The sequence below is a fragment of the Poecilia reticulata genome, linkage group LG15, assembly GCF_000633615.1.
Source record: "Poecilia reticulata strain Guanapo linkage group LG15, Guppy_female_1.0+MT, whole genome shotgun sequence".
Taxonomy (NCBI): domain Eukaryota; kingdom Metazoa; phylum Chordata; class Actinopteri; order Cyprinodontiformes; family Poeciliidae; genus Poecilia; species Poecilia reticulata.
The window spans coordinates 5910310-5932770 of NC_024345.1; the positions used below are offsets into that span (position 1 = coordinate 5910310).

General features: G+C 39.3%; 1 protein-coding gene across 5 annotated transcripts; it reads left to right on the forward strand.

Annotated features, from left to right (window-relative positions):
• Positions 1–106: 106 nt before the first annotated feature.
• On the forward strand, positions 107–22353 carry mcm8 (minichromosome maintenance 8 homologous recombination repair factor). Of its 5 annotated transcripts, XM_008429065.2 has the most exons (26): positions 107–261; positions 784–982; positions 1135–1200; positions 1815–1897; positions 1982–2131; positions 2242–2339; positions 2409–2607; positions 3813–3898; positions 4347–4492; positions 4636–4710; positions 4792–4930; positions 6669–6699; positions 6795–6932; positions 7903–7963; positions 8140–8220; positions 8739–8934; positions 9028–9241; positions 10559–10768; positions 10861–10937; positions 13979–14084; positions 16962–17099; positions 17995–18124; positions 18239–18324; positions 19044–19112; positions 19298–19389; positions 21756–22353. In XM_008429065.2, the coding sequence occupies exons 2-26, from the start codon at positions 796–798 to the stop codon at positions 21847–21849; spliced, it is 2952 nt and encodes a 983-aa protein (XP_008427287.1). In that variant the 5' UTR covers positions 107–261; positions 784–795; the 3' UTR covers positions 21850–22353. The 5 variants fall into 5 exon arrangements, with proteins under 5 accessions (XP_008427287.1, XP_017164664.1, XP_008427291.1 ...); XM_017309174.1 differs by lacking the exons at positions 107–261; positions 1815–1897 and having other exon boundaries at positions 891–982; XM_017309175.1 differs by lacking the exons at positions 19044–19112; positions 19298–19389; positions 21756–22353 and having other exon boundaries at positions 17995–18093.
• Positions 22354–22461: the final 108 nt, after the last annotated feature.

Consider the following 22461-nt stretch of genomic DNA (forward strand, 5'->3'; position numbering starts at 1 on the left):
TATATATATATATATAAATTCTCAGCGAGAGAGAGAGATTCAATCTATTCCTGTAGTTATTTTGGTGTCCTTCAGAGGGCAGTATAGCACCTCGCAACCTGGGGTGTTGTAAGCAGCAGCAGAAGAAGCTTGTTGTCAGTGGAGGGAATTTTGACACTTTAGTTAGCTAACAAATTATCGAAGCGTTTCGGGGAAGATGATATTTAGTGGACTGGTCTAGTTACAGAGCAGTTATAGTATCTTATCGACTCAAAACGAAAGGTATGTACGACCTTATGTAGTTTTCATAGATTTCCTATGATAATATAAGGTAATAATAATAATGAGATTCTTTAAGCAATCCCTGTGTAACTGAAAACAACTAAAAAAATTAGGTGTTACGTGGGTACCGGTGGCGCAGGGGCACAGCGTACGACCCGCGGCCGTCACAGGTTCGAATCTCGGCCAGATGACCTGTGCCGCATGTCTCTCTTTCATAACCCATTTTCATCATGTCTGACAACCGTTAAATAAAAGCCAACAGAGCTGGGAAACACCTTAAAAAGCAAGTGTTTGTGGTTAAAAATAACTATACAGGGTACCTGTTTTATTCATTGGCTCCATCAAGTGATAGAAGTGTTGGCCATGGCTTATTTCTCTTGGAAGACTGCAGTGATAAATCCTGTGCTAGATGTGCGATCTCCTTTTTACAGTGACTCGTTTGTGTACGCAGCAGGTGTGTTTTCATTTAACTAAGCATTTTTAAAAAAGTGAAATCTGTGCTTCTAACTCAAATTTTTTTAGACTTTTCCCCCAATGAGTACAGAGGGAACCTCTAGAGGCTCATGGAGAGGTGGGAACAAGGGATGGAGAGGAGGAGGTGGGAATGGATGGAGAGGACAGGGAGGGTGGAGGAGGCCGTGGAGAGGAGGGTCAGCAGCGGGAGGTGGAGGGAGCCGAGGAGGTGGTGTTAGTGGAAATCCATCTTTAAGCTCCCAGAGAGGTGAGCTCCATTATTATATCTGTATCTAGTAGGAATTTTGCTTTTTTTATTTCAAATCACCTAAAAAATGTCATGTCACCATTTTTATTAGTTTAGAACAAATAAAAAGTTCTTACAGCTTCATCCAGACTGCTTTACTGTTGTCCACTCAGCCCCAATCCAGACCACTCTTGATGCACTGTGTCCATACAAAGGCTGGGCTCTGTATTTCACAGAAGGTAAGTCAATGTGTCATTACAGGACATATTAGCCTCATATTTTAACTTAACTTGGTAAAATTTCAATGATTTTTATGTTAATAATTATTTTTGCATTTTGTTTTGTTATGAGAAGCCTTACAGCCTAATTTTATTAATTTGTTCTGTTACAAAAGAAGGCATTTTTCTACGTTTGTGTAATGCAGGGGTCCCCAAGGCCGGTGCTTGAGGGTCGGCATCCTGCATGATTTAGTTCTCTCCCTGGTGGTAGTAACAACCTTTTCAGCATGTCAATGTTCTTCTTAGGCCTCTAATCAGCCATCATTTGATCTACGTGAGCTAAACCAGGGAGAGAACTAAAACATGCAGGATGCCGGCCCTCGAGGACCCACTTTGGGGACCACTGGTGTAATGTTTAAATTTGAATCCTTGTGTGTTCACAATTTTTTACGGTTTCACCAAAAATGCTCTTTAACCCGTCTTTGCTTTCACTGCCACTGGTGTATCAAAAAACATATTTAAAATTAGTTAGCAAACAAAGTTTAGCCTGGCAGAAATGAAGTAAAGCCTGACTGTACACAGCATAAGTAAAATCTGTATTTATTTTGAGAATATTTCCATTTTTTCCTGCTAAGGTTTCATAGAGAGCTCACCCAGTGTGGAGAAGATCAAAGTGTTTGAGAAGTACTTCATATCCCAGATCCATCTGTATGATAAAGTCAGTCCTGTGTTGGTATGTTTTTATGATTTGTGTTTTCTCGGCAAAAGGTGAGTAAAAGAGAACAGTTGTGTTTTTCTGTAGGATGATATTGAGCGCCAGGGCAGTGTGCTGGTGGATTACACAGATTTAACTGGGAATAAAGCCGTGTGTGAAGCTCTCACTGACATTGTGACAGACCTGCGGGAACAGCCAGACATGATACTGAACTGTTTGGGCGTGGCCATTCATCAGGTAAACACAAAAAGCCATTGAATGTAATATTCTTACCATAAATCTATTTTAATTTGTGAAGTTAGTCCGCTTGCTGTTACATTTCCAACTGAAGAGCGTGTGTGCTTCAGGTATTGACTGCAGATTTGGAAAAACAAGCTGCAGAGCTCCAAGACGAGGAACTTCCTGTTGCTACACCAATCATCAATATTCCTCATATCAGTGTGAGGTACTGACCGCCGTACAGAGCAGGAAGTTGTTCTACTGTCCCAGCTGAGCTGTAGGTTCTCCCTCGCAGGCTGTATAACTACGAGCCGCTGACTCCACTGCGGACTTTGCGAGCCAGTGTGTTCGGCCGGATGGTGTGTGTGAGAGGAACCGTGGTCCGGGTGAGCAACATCAGACCTCAGTGTACCAGGATGGCGTTCAAGTGCCAGACCTGCACCAGCACTCTGACCCTACCACTGCAGCATGGGAAATATGCAACACCTACGAAGGTTAGAACACACAGTTCAAAGTGATCTGGGTTGGTTTCACAAATTTGGTGACTTTGGGACTTTTCACAAGCAGACATCTTCAGTATGTTTTGTGACTCCAGGCACTTGAGGCTACCACTGACTAGTTGCTAGTAAACCCTTGCTAGCTAGTTTGTGAATACTGCTTGCTAAAAAGTTATTTGGATTAAAACCCAATGCACTAGTCATAAACATTAGTTAAACGCCAAAGCACTATTCCAGCATGCTATTAGCAGAAGCTAATGCTAACCTGCTAAATTCAACTATGTTAACTTATCAACTGGTGGGACCAAAATCACCAAAAACAGCTGAAAAGGTATACCCAAATTAAATCATCTGCTGTTCTTGAACAATTTGGAGTACATGCAAAAACTTGGTCTCTTTATGAAGAAGACAAGCTAAATTTTCCATTTTTGCAGTCAAAAATATACTCCAACTGTAAGTGGTTTGTAGTTATTACGTTTGAAACAAAAAAATGTAAGAATTTTGCTTCAAAATTTTTTTTCATTTTTATTTCTTTTCAATACACATTGAGTGTTGAATGTATGGACTGGAAAATACAATAAATCTGTTGAATAAAGTATTCTGCTCGTGGATTCCAAGAATGATTAAAATAGCACACAAAAAAAATGTAATTTTTGACATTTATTTATGAGGATGTGCAGGTGTTGTCCAAGTGTTCCATCCGGAGTCTCCATTCGGCATCTCCAAACGGCCCACTTGGACAATCACTGTCACTCCTCAGTGCTTCAACACTGGGGAGGGACAGTCCTCAGTGTGGACTGAGTACTCATCGATGGGCCATTATGGCCCCTCGACCCCTCCCCCCACCCCGCACATTAGAGGCACGGTGACCCCCTCTTTAGCTGAAAGTTTTCAAATCTACATTCATTTATCTGGAAATGTTCATTTAGAGGAGGCTAAGTGCTCCAACTGTTTTCAAAGTTATCAAAAATGTTAATGCATTAAAATGAAAAATTAGCTCTGCTATTTTCAAATTAGTGAAAATGTACCCATCACTGGTTTTTACCTATTTTATGTTATTTTTAAGCACTAAGCAATTTTACTATGACTGTTTTCCACTGAAAAAAGGCTTTTTCACCCATAAAGATAATTCCATGTACATAACTCTGTTCCCTGTTTGGTCTCTAAAACAATGACACAGTTTTGTTTGTTTTATCACATAGTGTATCCAGCCTGGATGTCGTACTCGTTCCTTCCTCCCTCTTCGAAGTTCTCCCTCCACAAAGACAGTAGACTGGCAAATCATCAAGTAAGGGCATAATGACCATATTCTCTGTGTAGAGGAGATGAAAACTATTTCATTTGGTCTACAGAGAATATAATATCAGCTGTACATTTTTGTTGGGACATTGTACAGACAGATTTATTGGGTTATGAAGGATTGTTTATTTATTGTTTTACATGCTGGTGATTTCAGAAGGCGTGGTCTTCAGATATTGCAAGTTCTACAATTTTGTGACATAAATTTTGTTTTAAAAAAAATCTATGTTTTTTATGTGTCTGTAATTTACTACGTAACAGATTTAGCAAGGCTTTTGTAGCACATATATCATTTTAAAAAAAAGTTAAACATTTTAAAAATTGTTTAGGGAGCTGTAATTTTATCTCCATATGAAATTAAAAAGATTTTGAAAGGCAGATCAAAAGTGAAAAAAGTGTTTGTTGATCTCTGAAACGCATCTCTCTCGCCTCCTCAGGGTGCAGGAATTGGTGGGCGGCGAGCAGAGGGAGACGGGACGAATCCCTCGCACCGTGGAGTGTCACCTGACCTCCGACCTCTGTGACAGCTGCGTCCCAGGAGACGCAGTCACCGTTACGGGGATAGTCAGAGTCATCAATGACGGTGCGAACATACATATGTTGAATTAATATCTGATCATGGTTAGAGATGTACCCTCAGCAGTGACAATAAGACTAACCTCAGACGCCACCTGTCCAGTCAGATGTCTTCATCACATAGTTCAAACATCTGCTTTCTGACTGCAGGCAGCTCCAGAGGAAATAAAGATCAATGCATGTTTCTCCTCTACATCGAAGCTACTTCAGTCAGCAACACCAAAGGTACCGGCAGGCATGTTTTTGATCCATGCCACATTTCCCTCTAAGAATTCAGGATAAAGATAATATGAGCTGAATATTCAGGTCAGCTGTCTAAGTGTGGAGGTGAAGGGTCAGGAGGATCGAGGGAAGATCGCACAGGAGGAGAGGAGTTCAGTCTGAAGGAGCTCTACGCCATCCAGGAGATCCAGTCACAGCCGAACCTGCTGCGTCTCATCGTGCAGTAAGTGTATCGCTGTCTGCAGTATGTTTGACTGCTTTGTGCTTCGTGGTATTATTATAAAATCATCAAAAGGTTCAAAATAATGATTTGTGTAAATCTTCACAGTCGGGCATGAAAAATACGATAGTGAGGGGAAATCAAACAAAAGAGTTCAATGTGTTTTTATTGCTGCGTTTGGCAATATGGACTGTGATGGCAAGCCACACCACAGCAGTGCCAGAATTTCTAGATATTATATGATACATAAATGTGCTAATAGACCGATCATAGAGATATACCTTTTAGTTTTTGGACTTAGTAAGACTTTTTTTTGAACACATGACCTATATGGATCTGTTTAATTGAACTGGATGAAATGTTTAACATGTCATTAATTCTAAAGTAAAATTACTTGCAGATCAATTCTGCTCTGCTACATCAGACCCTTCTGTTTAAAAGGAGTCATTTTAAACATAAAGATTCCCTTTATGTTTAAAATGAATAAGGATGACTCTGACTCTGGGCGTCCAGCTACCATGACCGATTGCAGGTTTGAGAAGATCGACCAGATACACACACACACAAAAATTTTATTCTAAAATTGTTGATTTATTATTATCTCAGTAAATTTCAATTAGTGATGTTAAATAAAAAACAAAACCGACATCATTGTCAGATTTGTTTTTTCTACTAATTTTTTTCACTGGTTGTTCCACAAGAGCATGAATAGTAAGTCATTTCAAATATATGAATATGAAGTTATTGGCAGCTTGCTGATTCCTTCTCTTCCAGGAAAGTTTAGCAGCTAAAACTGAACTGCAACTTCTGTGAAGAGAGGAAAAAATCAGAGGAAAAGATTAACTTAAAAACTGAAATAACAGCAAATATCACAACATTGAAGGTAGTAGGAGACAGTAGCAGAGATATCTCAGGATATTCATTAGAAGGAAATCCTAAAAACTGGTTGAGCATGTGATTTATTTAACATGACCTGGTCAAAGTTGAAACCACCTACTACAGGACATGTTAAGGGTCCATCTGTCCATTTATGCATTTTAGGATTTTTTTTTGTGATGTTTTTCTTACGATGGCCAAAATTAATGGATATATCTGCAGTGAATTGAAAACTTCTGTATTTACACACAAGACTGAGAAGTCTTCCAATTTAAATCTGAAAAAGTCTGGAGTTCATCTGAATCGTTGTAGAATTGCGCCGCTCAGCAGGTTGGAGCAGGTCTGTACTTTCATTGAGATTTTTTTTTCTTTTTCAAACTTTCATTCCTGCCTTTCTGGAGGAAATTACTTTTTTTGACAAATGTTCCTTTATGTTTTGGATGCAGTGTAGTTGTACAGATTTTTGGCAATATTTTTCATGCTTTGATATTTGGTGATAATGTGTAACCATAGCAACTGGGTAGCCTGTGATTAACATTGGGAAAGCTGAAATAATATCAACTGAAGCTAGAAATATATTTAATTTCCCTTTGGTGTCAATAAAATATGTTTGAATTTGAATCCTATTGTAGACATATTTTAAATTCTATTTAAAGCTCTAAATTTCAGAGTTTATCTGTGTTCATTTTTTCCTGTGTTCTTGACTTTTCTCTTAATTTGAAATGAGCATTGCTCTTCTAGGAGTTATACTTCAGACAGTATTGATTTAAAATTGGTGAAATCCAGCAGCCATGTAATGATCTGATTAAAACAGCTTTAACATGTGTCAAGTTCTTAATGTGTGCTCTTCTCTGACTTCTTCCAGCTCTTTGTGTCCTGCCATCTTTGGCCATCTGGTGAGTTCAGACTGAAATTACACTCTGATTTTGTAGAGCAATCAAACACGCTGCTCATATTCAGTGTTCATGCTGGTTTTCCTGTGCGTTGGCAGCTGGTGAAGGCTGGCCTGGCTTTGGCGTTGTTTGGAGGCAGACAGAAACACACAGACAAGAGCAGCGTCCCAGTGAGAGGAGACCCTCACATCCTGGTGGTGGGAGACCCTGGACTGGGGAAGAGTCAGATGTTACAGGTAACACAGAGGAGCTGTCCCAATAAGCAATTTATTAGTTAATTGCATGATAGATTAAAATGAGCTCAGTGATTTTCATTCTGGTGATACATTTTTTTTGAAGGGTTATTTTGTTCACAGTCTTCATATTCCTTTTTATTAAAGGTTTTGGCTGTGTGTGGTTTTTATTTCTGCTCTTTGTATCATTTTTGGTTCTCGAGTTTTTTTATATTTAAAATATCTCCCAGTTTCAGTGTGGAGTGTTTATGTACAAAATTAAAGTTTATTAGTCTTTAAGAGGACAAACTTATGTCATTATTAACATATTTCTTGAATGGGAAGTGTTATCCAAAATTAACTTTTCTGAGCTTGGCATCATGTCATACTGTTAATCTTTCATCAAAAACATACGTGGAGTTTTGTTTTGATTTTTCTCATGAATGTTTGAAAAATCCTTTAATCTCCCGTGGCAACCATTCACTTGTGCACAACACTTTTGTGGACCTAGCTCTGCCTTTGAGGATAAAGCTCCTCCTCAGAGTTGCAGTTTCCAACCTTCCGGCTCATTCAGCTCCTTCAGACTAGTCAGCAGCAATTAGCAGACATCTACTGGAACTACGCATCTGCTGAGCTCTTTATAGGAGCTACTTCTCAGTAAAACACTAGTAAAAACGTTGTTAAAGGGTTAATAGAGGAGCCATGTTGTGATGCCTTTAAAAGTAAATAAATGTATACTCAGCGCTTTTGTAACAAGTTCACATAGTTATTTGATTGTGCTATAAAATGGCACTTTGTGACTGGAATACACACAATACTGCCCCTTTATAAATGATCTCAAAACAATTTTTGTTTTATTGTCTATTGCATTAATTTGTGGGACAATTCATCATCCAGTAAAAGTTGTAATTGTGATCCTGATCCTTTTGTGACAGTACCGACTGAGATGGTTTAACTGTTCATATCTTTTTTGTTTCTGTTCCTCCTCCAACAGGCGGTGTGTAACGTGGCTCCAAGGGGAATCTATGTATGCGGCAACAGCACCAGCACTACGGGTAAGCCTCTATGTGCCTATACTTCAAATCCTAGAATTGAAAGAGTGTATTGTATTGTTTTGTTTTGGGGTTTTTTTTTTACCTTGACTGTATCTCTTTTTACACACTCTGTTCTTTTGACTATGGTTATATATACTCTAGTTCCAAAATGTTGCATTTTGTGTTTATCTCCAAAGGACTAACAGTGAGTCTGTCCAGAGACTCTGGAACAGGAGATTATGCTCTGGAGGCAGGTGCTTTGGTGTTGGCTGACCAAGGTAATATATGCATGTGAACTTTCCTCTGGGAAAGATTATTTGAAATTCCCCAAAACTAACAGCGTTATTAATTTTCCATATTGATTTTTTTTTCACTGCTGGGTACAAACATTGATGAAATTACTGTGCGGCTTAGCAGTGAAAATTTCACCAATGTACTTAAGTATCTGATAGTTGATAAGTTTATTTCAAGACTAATATATGTGAAGGTTTTTAAACATAGACTGTATGCAAAAACAGATGTATTGCAGAAATGTTGATTGTGAATTGTGAATACCTCAAAATGTGATAAAACAAACTGGTGGTGGTACTTTAGTGCCACCACCAGTTTGTAGTAATTTCATTCCTCTGTGTAAACACTTTTACTGAACTAACTTTGCCAATATTCCGCTAGTGTCAAAAATATTACATTTTGCATTTGCTGTGTTACTATGGATTTGAAGTCCATGTTGCCTGTTGTTGATTGGCACCTTCTGTGTCAGGCTGACTTCCTGTTTTCCTGCTTCCTGTACTTCCAGGCCTTTGTTGCATTGATGAGTTCGACAAGCTGGGGAGCCAGCAGCAGGCTCTGCTGGAAGCCATGGAGCAGCAGTCGGTAAGTCTGGCTAAGGCCGGCATCGTCTCCTCTCTGCCTGCTAGAACGTCTGTTGTTGCTGCTGCTAACCCCGTCGGAGGCCACTACAACAGAGGGAAGACTGTCTCTGAAAATCTAAAGTGAGTTTTCACCTCTAGTAACTTCCAGCAGCTGCTTCAGGTGGATGGAACCGTGGAACAGTTGGCTTTAATTTCCTTCTGGTGTGTCCGTAGAATGGGCTCCGCCCTCCTCTCCCGCTTCGACGTTGTCTTCCTTCTTCTGGACATCCCAGATGAGTCACATGACCGCAAGCTGTCCGAGCATGTCATGGCCAACAGGGCGGGGAAAGGTAGAACCAGCAGCGCCACGGTGACCAGAACAAGTAATGACCCCGAGACTTCCATCCTGCTGCAGCATGCAGCCATGCCTCTGTCTGAACGACTGCAGGTAAAACTTTTTTTTAGATGCTGATGTTTGTGGGTAGGATGGATCTCCTGCAGTGGCCTGTCTTTCAGCAGCTTTGAAGAAGACTCTGACTAAAGATCCTCTGTTGCTGTCTGATACTTAGGATGCTCTGGGTTGTCTGTAATCTTTTTGATTTTATAAAGAATCCTTCCTTTCATAATGTCATCCAGAGATTCCAAACTAGTCTCCAGAACAGAGCCAGCCTTTTCTACCAGGCAGTCTAAAACAATCTGGTCTTTTTAAAATAAGTGAGTGTATCATACTTTAGTGCCTCCACCAGTTTATAGTCATTTCATTCCTCTGTGTAAACACTTTTACTGAACTAACTTTGCCAATATTCCGCTGGTGTCAAAAATATAACATTTTGCATTTGCTGTGTTACTATTAAATAAGAAATGCAATAAAAATCATGTGAATAACTCTGTCCATTCAATAGGTCATTAAACAGCATGCTGCACCAGCAGCAATATCCGGTTGTTAAATGTGTGACTCATGTGATGTGAAAAAAGTGTTTCCATTGCAGTTTTGCAAAATTAATTAATTTTGATATAGCTAAAAATACCACCTCACCCTAGTGCCAAAACTTACTTTATCAAAAAATTTTTATTTTTTCAAAATTGCTGTGTTTCTATTAAGAGGCATATTTTCGTAATGTCAAATTGTGCAGTTTTATAGTCGATATAAATGCAGCTATTTAAGAGGCTACACCAGAGGACGCATCTCTGTGTCTGTCTGGGAGAAGGACTGAACAAAACTGTCTTTGAAGCATTTAAACTCCCTCTGTTATGGCACATGCCAGGTTTGAAATGTCAGTGACCTTGTAGGGCAGATGATTGTCCCTTAGCAGTTTTACTTGCTCAAGCACTTCAAGGGAATGCAGTGGAAATTGCACCTTCTGTCGAAGGTGCCTACAGTTTAAAAAGTGAATTCTGTTTTATATTTGGAAAAGCCTGTTTTACATTCTTTTAAAGTTTTCCTTGGCTCCAAAAAGATCTCATTTCAACATTTACTCTTTAAATCATATTTTTGAGTTACAATCTTGTCCTCTTGACATGGAGATCTGTTGTCCTTCGTTCTTATCCTAACTTCTCTGTTTATGTTCAACACCAGAGCATGATGTAAGCTGGCACCAAAGTATCAGCTGACTGTAATGTTAGGATGAACTCTGTCAGACTCTTTATCTCATAGATGGCAACTCTAATACTGAACGTTAAAGTAGAGAGGTCTACTGAAACTTAAGCTCTCCTTGGCATTTGTACAGCCTGTGAAGATTCTACCAATCCCACCTGTTGTCTCCAGTTTCCAGCAAATGAATCGGTCGATGTGATTCCAACATGCCTGTTGAGGAAGTACATCAGCTACGCCCGTCAGTACGTCCGACCCACGCTGTCTCCTGAAGCGGCAAAAACCCTTCAAGATTTCTACCTATCTCTGAGATCCCAAGCGCACTCGGCTGATGCCACGCCCATCACCACACGGCAGCTGGAGTCCTTAATCAGGCTTACCGAGGTGGGTTGGCTTGGGCTGAGGTATTTAGTGAGTGCTTCGTACCTTGCTGGAGTTCTGACCTTCTTTTCCGGCAATTGTTTGATTTTCTCTAGGCAAGAGCCAAATTGGAGCTCAGAGAAGTGGCGACACAAAGTGATGCTGAAGATGTGGTGGAGATCATGAAACACAGGTAACTCTGCAGCAACGTCAGCAAATCAGAAGAGACTTTAGAGACTCCATGTTCTATTTATTTTTATCTCACTGTTTCGCCAATTAATGAAGTTCCTCACTGTAATAACCCTAAACAGTGCCTTCCAAAAGTATTTATAGCTATTTAACTTTTTCTATTGAGATATCCTGCAATCGACAAACACAAAGAAGTTCATAAATGTGAATGAAAGAAAAATGACATGATTTTCTACAATATTTTTTGAAAAAAGTCTAAAAATTGTGACACATTTGTATTTAAGCTGTCTGAATACTGAATACTGCCTGGAGTTATTTTTTGCTGCAATTAGTTATTTTGTGTATATTGCTACCAGCTTTACACATGTAAAAACTTAGGATTTCTGCTTATTTAGATTTTATTTAGGAGTATTTAGAGGAAGGGGGTGAGTACAACTGTAGGCCTGCCACAATAAGCAGTAAATCAATCAATCGAATGATAAAGTAAAACAAACTCAATAATTTCCATGTGCATGATTTATTGTTTTTCCTCTTTTCTCTCTCTTTCTTTCTCCCAAAAACTAGATGATAAAAGTCTTAAGTTTGCTGAATTTTGTTTAGAGACTTTGTTGATCATTTTATTTGTTTTTTTTTCCATTACTTTATTTATTTTGGATATTTAAAATTTCTTCCAGTCTTAACTGTTCATTAGAAATTACATATTATTGGTCTTTGAGAATGTGTTCTTGTATTACTATGCTGTAACCTTTGCATTACTTGACAATGGTCTCAAAACCAACAATGCTATCATTTATTGTGATAACTCCTGGGACAATTTATCATCCAGCAAAATGTGTTACCGTGACAGGCCTATATACAGATGCATTGAAGAAAAAAACAGAACAATTTGGAGAACCACACACTACTTTCAAGTTTGTGGTTGTAATATGAAAAAAACACTGAAAAGTTGAAGGTATATGAACATAATTGTAAAGCACTGTACTTCTTTTAACTGTGGATGCACAATATATCGATATCAGCTGATGTTAGTCATTTTTTAACATGTCAGTATTGGTCTGGAAAGTAAAACTGGGCCAATATTAACGTCCAAACAATGTTTATTTGTTTTCCATTTAAATTTTTACATCGGTGCATCCCTACTTTAGTTTTTTCTATTCTTTCTCGAAACAATCAAGGTAGTGTAAAAGTCTGCTTGTTTCTAGAGGTGAGGGCCTGTCTTATTGTGTTGTGTACTGCGACGTAAGCATCTTTTGTTTCCGTTTGAAGTCTAGCTGATACATATTCAGACGGCCTGGGAAACCTGGACTTTGAACGTTCTCAGCTCGGCTCTGGCATGAGTCAGCGAGGCGCTGCAAAGCGGCTGGTCAGCGCCCTCCACTCACACGCTCAGAGGACCAATCAGAAGCAGTTTGACCTGCAGACAATTCGATCTGTAGCTGACAAAATGAACATAAAGGTAAAAGTTCTTGGCCCGAAAAAAGTTAAACACATAGCCGTGCTCATCATTTAGATAATTATTACTGGGTGAGTAAAGTTAGTACATTCTCTACAATCCCAGTTCTAATGACAACTTTATGCTGTTGATTCCTTCCAGGTGATGGATTTTCAAGGTCTTTTGAGTTCCCTCAATGAACAGGGCTTCCTGCTTAAGAAAGGGCCCAAGTTGTACCAACTTCAGACCATGTGATTGCTGGACACTACTGCCCAACACAGACTTTACTTGGTGTTTGGTTGGTTATTTGTAAAATCGCTTTAAACTAAAAACACAAGAAAACCTGTGTGGGGATAATATTCTCAGGCAAAGAGTAGAGGGAATGCTGACGATCAGAAGAAAATAAGGGAGTGAATCCAGCCAAAAACCCTCTAAAGTGCGTCTTACGGGATGTCTGCTGCAGCATTTGTCAGGAATACAAGTTTCCAGCAGTAGTAGCTATTGTTCACATACGAGCTAAAGTGCATGAATATGCTAATTGTTTAATTTATATAATCTCACTACAGTTGTTTTCACAAATGAATTTTCTCTTTATGTAGATAATTGTGTAAAAATGTACAACTACTGTTTGTGCAAATTCTGTTGTAAATAAACTATTCTTTTCTGTCGAGCGTTTCATTAAATACAACAGACTTTATTTTAAAATGGGTTTTTAAATACTTTTTTTGAAACGGTGATTCTTAAACTCTATAGAAGCCCATTTGCGCCATGAAATGAAAAATAAACCAACAGGAAGTCATAATTTCGACTTTCAAAGTCATAATTATGAGATTAAAAGTCATAAAGTCGAAATTATGACTTTGAATCTCATAATTATGACTTTGAAAGTCGAAATTATGACTTTGAATCTCATAATTATGACTTTGAAAGTCGAAATTATGACTTTGAAAGTCATAATTATGACTTTGAAAGTCGAAATTATGACATTAAATCTCATAATTATGACTTTGAAAGTCGAAATTATGACTTCCTGTTGGACTTTTATTTTTTCTTTCATGGCGAAAATGGGCTTCCATAATATAATACAGTCTCAGATTGAGCAGAATAAAGGAACTTTTTTCTGAAACTATTTTGAAACCCACCTATGTTTTACGACATCTTGTGCCGTATGTGTTTCCGGTAACATGGCAGCCTTGCTTCCCTCGCAGGGTTGCCATCAGGATCAGTAACCCACGATGAGCACGCGGGGAAACGACACACGGGCAGCCGGTCAGTAATGCGAGCCTCTCGAAGATGATAACGACGTGTTTGAGCCGGCTTTCCGCTTCACTGTTTCTCAAGGCAGCGAGTGTTCCTAAGCGCTGCCCGGGTGTGTGTCGGCTTGCGTCCCCAATATGGCGACTCGGACAGCCACCTGCCACCGTGAGCGTGAGGCTCACACGGCCTCGACTTAGTGGCTCGTGGCTCTTCAAACTCAAATGGACGGACTGTGGGGGTTCGCGCTCGAGCCTCCATCGAGTGAAAATGTTTGGACTCGCGGAGGGATCTGTGCTTGTGCAACCAAGAGGTCTTGAAAGGTCAGCGGCCGTTTTGAGACCGTTGTTTCTCCCCAGAGTTCGAGGACTTTGCAGCAGGAAGACAGAGAAGGCGTCTGACAAGTCCACAGCAGCGGACAGGGACACGGTACCGGGACAAGGACTGTTCAAATTCAAAGAACTGGTGAGTCCGAACAGGGATAGAGGCAGCCATAGCTGTTAACCCTCCAACTCGGTGGTCCCCAAACTACGGCCCGCGGGCCGGATCCGGCCCGCCTCCACATTTGGTCCGGCCCCCTGAACAATACCAGAGAGCATTTAGATTTTTTTTCATAGACCATATTTTCCGGACCATAAGCCGCTACTTTTTTCCTAAGCTTTGAACCTTGCAAGGGCTTATAGCCCAGTGTGGCTTATATGTGAATTTTTCTTCAACCACCAGGGGGCTCTTTAGCAGGAAGTGAATCATTGGAAGTCAAAATTGGAAATAAAAGAAGAAAGCTCCAATTAAAACGGAATTAGGTTTTAATAGGGAATTAAAATTTAAATAATAATTAAATAATACTCTGATCATTATGAGAATTTGAGGTATAGATATTAGGATCCAATAGATGGCAGTAGTGTAACAATAACGGATGCAAGCTGCCGTTGAAATCTAAAGAAAGCAGTAGAAGGAGAACAAGGAGCCCATTTTCATTTAGCACATGCTAGTAGCAACATGCAGGATCAGCACTTTTACTTAGTTACCGTTTTGGGTGTCCGCCCCCCTCTGCTGCTGCTGCATCATTGTGGAAAACCTAGAGCGGCAGAGATATCTGCTGCTTAGTCTGGAAAATATGGTATTTATTTCATAAATAGTGTTATTTTCTGGATTTTTTCTGTGAAGAACCCAAAGAGGGTTATTTGATTGTGCTTTCTGGAAAACAATACATTTTTACATTTAGGCACTCCTGCAATCGTCACACTTTTTCTGTTCCAAACTGACTCCGGCCCCCAGCAGAGAAGGGAAAAGTTATGTGGCCCACAGGAAAAAGTTTGGGGACCCCTGGTCCAACTGGTCAGAGGGCTGCAGCTTCCCACACAGACATACAGTTCAACCAAGGTCACTAAAAACGATAGGTGGCATGGTGATGCTAATATTACAGTTCCTTTTTACCGTATTAACAATTTAATCAGTTACCGTACTTGTAGAATAGCGGACGTAAGATTAGGTGTATAAGCATATTTTCCCACAGCAGAAAGACAAAGCATTATAATTCAATTCAGTTTATTTACATGGCACAAATTTACAACAAATGTCTCAAATCACTTTGGAAAAACAAAACTATTCAATCACATACTTTCAAATTGATCCTATCAAACACTGCAATATTGAATTATTCCGAGTAGTTTAAAAAAAAGTTTCCCAGCTAATTGTATGGAGTCATGTCAGGATATTTGAACTAATCTGCATATTGGCAATAAAATAACACTTTTTATTGACCTTATCACAAGGTCTGGACTGTTCATGATTAAAAATGTTAACAGTGTATGGCAGACTTTATTGTTATATTTAGCAACATTTCTGACCAAAAACAACCAGAATCGACGGGTCAGGCTTCGGTGACCAGTGCAACCCTACTGTCTGTGTGGAGTTTGCATGCAGGGGTTCTCCAGACACTCTGGCTTCCTCCCACTGCACAGAAACAAATTATTTCTCAGATTGTGTGGCTTCGCGATAAAACAATCTGTTGACCTGGATTGTTTTGGAGAACTTGACCTTGCTTGCAGCATATCTGTCGCCTTTCAGCCCAGATCATGTCTATTGTAAAAAAATAAAAAATAAAGTCTCCAGATAGGCTTGAGTTATAAATCACCCTTGAAACGCACTGAGTGCAGACTCCTCTCTGGAAGAGAATCCTCAGAAGAAGTGCAGACCTGAAGCTGAATGTTCTGATGACCTCAGCATGACCTTTCAGAAACAATTGAGGACAACAGAGCGGATTTCATCCATCGAATTCTTCAGACCCAAGGTGTTGGAGTCATTCTGGTTTAGTCTGCTGTTCTAATCATCATTTTATTGATTATTTTGAACATCTTCGTTTAGCAATATTTGTTAAAAGCAGATTTTCTTTGACTGACTGCAGTGAGAGATTTTAATGTCACAAAACTCTGGAGTCTTATTGTGGAGCTTGATTCCTGTTTGACAGCCTGTCTCTGAATACTGTGATCTTAAGCCAAACTTGAAGAAGACAACCTACATCTCTATTTGTTGCTCTTTTTGACAATATGTTTAAGTCGATAGATACTCTCCTGCTTAAAATTCTAGGTAAATCTAGAGTTCATATTTCTGCAAGAAGTGGGGTTAAAGGTCAGCAGCAACCAGCATTTCATATGGTTTACCAGAACAGTTTGAAGAAAAACTTTTGTGAGAATTGTGTATTTTTCTCTTTGTAGGCAGAGCCGCAAATATTTTAAAGTGACAATTAGGAGGTGCACCGGTTGCAGTAAAAATGTACAAATCCTGACCTGCTGATACCAATGTTTTTAAATTGTTTTGTCTGAGAAGTTGCTAAATTAAGCGACATAGTGGCTGATTATGAGACCTTTGTGCTGCTAGATCAGTTTCAGAGGTAGACAAAGACTTCAGTTAGGTTGTGTTGTTGTGTTTTTCTTCTTGTATAAAAGCAGGACAAGCAGTGACCTCCCCATCACATGTATGTCTAATGTACAGAGTCTGAACCTTTTGCTCTGCGCTCCCACTGCTTTAACAGTCCACTAGAAGTTCTACTGATGTTAAAGTTATTAGATTTTAGAGTTATGTTTTGTGTTGGTCGGTGACATTAACTTGCCCCTTTAAATGTCATTTCCTCAAGTCAAAACAACCTCAATTAAAAAGAAACAAAAAACTTTTGTAACAGAAAATGATAAAGATAAAATCTGTTCCCTCCACACACCACGGATAAGCCATAGATACGCGGACAGACGAGATTTGCTCCAGGAAGAGCTTTGATGATTTTTAAAAAAATGTCCCGTTAACTTCCAGCTGTAACCCGTTTGTAACCTCTTCCTCTCTCTGCAGTATGAGAACCCATGGACAATCCCCAACCTGCTGTGTATGTGTCGGATTCTGCTGGCTCCATATCTGGGTTATCTGATCACCCAGCAGCACTTTGACCTCAGCCTGGGTCTGTTTACTTTGGCAGGAGCCACTGACCTGGTAAAGCTTTTCATAGTTTATCTTTTTACTAATTTGTCTTATTTATGCCAGTGAAAGTGAAAGATTTAAAAAAAATGTATAGTTCTGTGTGAAATTAAAACTGTGAAATTGCTTGATTTTGACTCGCTCTTTCATGTTCCAGTTCAATTCAAAAATACTTCATTTATCTCAAAGAAAATTAAACGTTAATTAAAATCATTAAGAGAGTCATTGTGGGTGGTGATGCTTTGGGCAGGAAGGATTCCCAGTAGCAGTCAGTCTTGCAACAAATCTAAATCGACCTCTGTTGCTGTATGACAGTTTCATGGATGTTATGAAATGCTAACAGCTCAATATTCAGGCAGCAGAGATTATATTGAAGAGCAACATGTACTAGATGACATCATCAGTTGTTAGCTAGCTATGCTAATGTGTCCAGATTCAGCGGTAGGACAATGAAGCTGGGTTTTCTCAGGTAGGGAGGGTGAAAAAGAAGGAAAGGGAAGGTTGCGTCCAATTAGTTCAACTTTTTTAAAACGCCATGTTATGACAAAAATAAAGCTTAAAAAATGTGCAACTTTTTGAAAAAGGTGCTGCAAAATCAGTCATTCTAGGTTGCAATAACCACACACAAAAAAAACATCGCAACATCCCGGAGGGACTGACTAAACCTCGTTTGTTTATTGTTGCTGCTCCTCTTTAAATCTCTGTTTTTATCTGAAAATAAAAATTAAGAACAAAAGTCCTTCCAGCTTCACAGCATCCAAAACCACAGGGAATAAATGTCCAACGAAAGGGATGAAGAAATCATTCAAACAGAACCCGTCTGACAACACGCAGTGTGTTCATTTGTTTGGCCAATCAGAACCCTGAAGCTTGTCTCCGTGTCCCGTCTTTGTCCCTGTGTCTCCTCCAGCTGGATGGCTTCATTGCCAGAACGTGGCCCAATCAGAAGTCGGCCTTGGGCAGCGCTCTGGATCCGCTGGCCGACAAGATCCTCATCAGTGTTTTATATGTGAGTCTCACCTACGCCGAACTTATCCCAGGTATTAAACTCAGCAGGCCCCGGCTCTGCTTTCTGTCTCTCGCTGTTATTCACCAACAGTCCAAGAATCTGTGTGAGAGCCGCAACGAATCTAACCGGCTGTGTTTTGTTTCAGCTCCGCTGACGGCTTTAGTGATTTTTCGAGACATTGGTTTGATAGCCGCCGTCTTCTGGGTCAGATACAAGACCGTTCCTCCACCGGTGAGAAATGCTGGGAACATGGGTGCAAATGGTCTGGTTCTGACAAACTGTTCTATCAAACGCTCCTGGAAAGTCAATGGAGCCTCAACAGTTTCAGCTGGTTTGAATTATACTGATTGATGTACCATGGTGTATTGAACCATTGTAGACAAAATTATTTTTTGTCTTTTTTGTCATATTTACACCAAAAAAAGTTTTGAGAACTTTGAGAATGATCTCAGAAATTTTCAACAAAGAATTGTGAAATTTCAGAGCTCTGAATGTCTAAAATTTGCAAGAAAAAAATTGGAGATTAACCTCAGACATTTTCTAGAAAGTAAATTTCTGAGTTTTCAAAGTCAAATTTGAAATTAAATGTTGATATTAAACTCAGAAATATTCTAGAAAAAGCTAAAAAAAAAAAAATTCAGAGTTTTAAAAACTCTAACACTTCCTAGAAAGACTTCAATTTTGAGAATAATTTCAGAACTGTTGTAGAAAAAAATGTGGAAATTTAGATTTTTGAGATTAATCTCAGTTTTTGGAAGTTTTCAACTTTTCAAACTTCAAAATTTCCTTCTTGTTTGTTTAGAAAATACTTGGATGAATCTCAAAATTTGAGGATTTTGTGGCAGAAATTAACTTTTTTTTATCTACAATGACCCTTATATGTCAATGTGCTTCATTATTGTTACTTTTTTTTTTTTTTTTTTACAAATGTTCTCTCTTGTGTTGTCCAGGTGACCCTCAGTAAGTTTTTTAACCCCTGCTACACTACAGCCCAGCTAAAGCCCACACTGTTCAGCAAGGTGAGATCTACTTTTAAATCTTTTTATCTAACCTGAGAGAAAAACCATTAACTCTGAAACTGTGTTCACTCTGTTTTCCTTCTTATTCACGGAAACCTAAAAATGTTGCTGAACCTGGAACAAACTTTTCATTTCTACTTCATAAAGATGACCTTGACTGAAAATGTGCATAATTGTTTGTTCAGGTGAACACGGCCATCCAGCTGTTCCTGGTTGCCGCCTCTCTGGCTGCTCCGGTCTTCCACTATACGGACAGCGTCCTGCTGCAGGGTTTATGGTAAACATCACATGACCTCTGCAGACGTCCCTTTGAATTTTTATCCTCTCCTCCCTTTCCTTAGAAGAAACTACTAAAACCAGCAACAAATGAGCAGAAACAACTCCTCCTGTGTCTGGCACATAAATGCTGCTGGTTCAGATCATTTTGACGTGGACCAAATGGGGAGCTAGAATAAAAGCCTAAATTACTGCAGCCATTTATGTTACATAGTAGCCTATATTTTTAAATAAACTTTATTTTTCCCAAAACCACAAATGTTTAAACTTTTCTCTCAAAATTGATATCTCCTGTATTATTTTGAACATTTTAATAACATAATTTTTATAATATTGCAGGACCTGATCTTGTTACATTTGATGTGGCATCATGTGTCTTCATTGTGTCTGGAACTGTGCAGATGTTCCCAGATGTTCATTTGAGTTTTTTTGTGGATTTTAAGTAGGAAGCATCACCACTAAGGGGGGATTTAGGCCTGTCACGATAACAAATTTTGCTGGACCATTAATTGTCTAAAAACATTATTGCGATAAACGATAATATTGTTTCAAGACCTTTTGACACTGATTTAATGGAAATGACTAATAATACATGCGATTTCCTGATATTTATTTTCAAAATAACACGTAACACTGAAACTGATAAACTAAATAAACAAAACAACCAAAAACAAAAATAAAATGGATTCTCAGTTACATGAACAAAAAACCTACTTGAATAAAAACTAAACAACATAAAGCCAAAGTGGAAATAAATACTGCATTCAACCAAAAGAGTGCAGATTATAAAGTCTATACTATATTGTCCTTCAGTAATCACTAGATTTAAATAGAGAAAACCGGCACATCCCACTACCTAATGCAGTAGTTAATACTACACCATTTTTTGGCCCCATTCTCCCCTTATGACAATCTTGGATCGTTGGCCGATCTAACCGATCATCCTGCAGTGTGTGGTGTGCAACCCGAAGTTCAGCAGACATTGGAGATGATATGTGGAAACAACATTAATGTTTATCCAACATTTTGTGCAAAGAATATAGAAATGATAAGGAGAGGAGTTGGAGCCAAATTGCTACTGCAGTTAATAAACCCGGTAACTTTTCAGCTGTTCTTCTTAACGTGACATAAATAGTTTATAATGATTTTCATTCAGTCAGGACTTTACTGACTCTAGCCACATGCATCACAGGTAGATTCTAGTAAAGCATTGATTAATGCCTGGTTTTAAAATTAGTTAACTGGACTTGTAGCCATTATTTTGGGCCCATGTGGCTGGACACCACACGGCACGATGAACCCGATCGTGCCGTGTGGCTATGGATTTCATAGCCGACAGAAATCCATAGACGGATTTCTGTCGGCTAGTGTGTCTCTCACGGTTTGAAAATGGGCCGACAACTCGTGTAATGTGTGCTGGACATTACACTAAGGAAATGAGGAAGGGAGGGTCAGTGTAGAGCACCGGAGCTTAGCCGTTTTTCAATCAGTGTCATCAACAGAAAGAAAAAAGGCCAGAAGAGACGATAAAGACGATAATTAAAATGAGGTCGATAGGTTTAATTTATCGTTCGATTAATCGATTTATCGCGACAGGCCTAGGTGGGTCCATAAATCAGCTTAAATTTTTATGCATTTAGTTGATCGAGTGATGCGTCCATATGAAGCTGATCTTATCCTCCTGCACAAAAGTCTGAAAATCAGCCCCCGGCCAGTTAGGGTTAGGTGGGTCTGACTGGCAGACCCACCTAACAATATTCCCCACTGTTGTCAACTTTTAGCGACTTTTTAAAATTAGAAATCGGTTTTGACCAAACTCAGAATCTACAAGTTTGTTTTTTTAAAGATTAGCCAAAAAACTACAATCGGTGCGCCCTTACTCCACCACTAATGTGTAACATAAAGAGTTGGTCAAATAGGTACAGAATTGGATTCAGATTAGTTTCATGACGACGACATAAATACAGAGGTAAAAATATGAAAATAATGACTAATACAGAGCAAACTGAGAACTATCAAACTATTTTTTCTTGTCTCTGTAGAGCTTCAGGCTGAATTGTATTCAAATATAATTAAGGTTGCAGCTTTGTGGAGGAGGTATTTTAATAGAATATAAGTTTATTAAAAATCAAAATAAGTTTTTTTTCCATAAAAAAAAATTCTAACATGCATTTTGTTTCCCACTTCAATCTATAACACTGTTTTCCTGGCACTACCACTAGGGGCAGTAGTGTATCAGCTGAACAATTGAGTATAACAGGTGTTTAATGAATCCTCTCCATTGTTCGAGTTTTTGATTTGAAAAACTCATCTAGCCAGACGAAAGCTGTGATTTTAACTAAAACTATCGTCTTTATGATTCTGCAGGTATGTAACAGCTGTGACCACAGCAGCATCAGGCTACAGCTACTGGCATTACGGCCGCAAGACTGTTAAGGTGTTGAACACCAGATCTCCCTGACGCCACCCCCGTCCCGGGATGCTCCCCCTCTCCCCAGACGCTCGTAGGAATAAAAAGAAAACCGAAGAAGCTTCTGCAGGGGGGCGCTCATCAGCCGCAGCGAATGTAGAACAGACAGGCAGATGGACCGTCGCCAGGAGCTCTGAAGACAAGTAGCTGTGACAAGCCTTCATGGGTCACCATGGCGATGACGCATGCAGGGGGAAAACAAGTGAAGCCACAGATGGTTTCATTGCAGAGATCCTGAGACAGCAGCTCTGCCAGCGGGCGCGTCCAGAGCTGCATGCATGGAGGGGAAAAAAACTGCAAACATAAATAAAAATATTTCCTCCACCCACGTCAGGAGCCGTACATGGCAACCTCAAGCCCTGAGCTGCCAGGTTCTTCTTCCTGGTTTTATTTCTTACAGTCAGTCAGATGCAACGTCCACCGAATCATTGTCTCATCAACCTGAATTTTTGTAAGCCAATGATTTCTGAATAAACAAAACAAATAGAAAATCTGCTTTGGTGTGTCTGTGATTTGATTGGATGAGCAAAACCAAAGTTTAATCTGCTAAAACAGAAATCTGACATCTGATCCGTTTAGTGGAGTTTTAATCAAAGTCGGTGA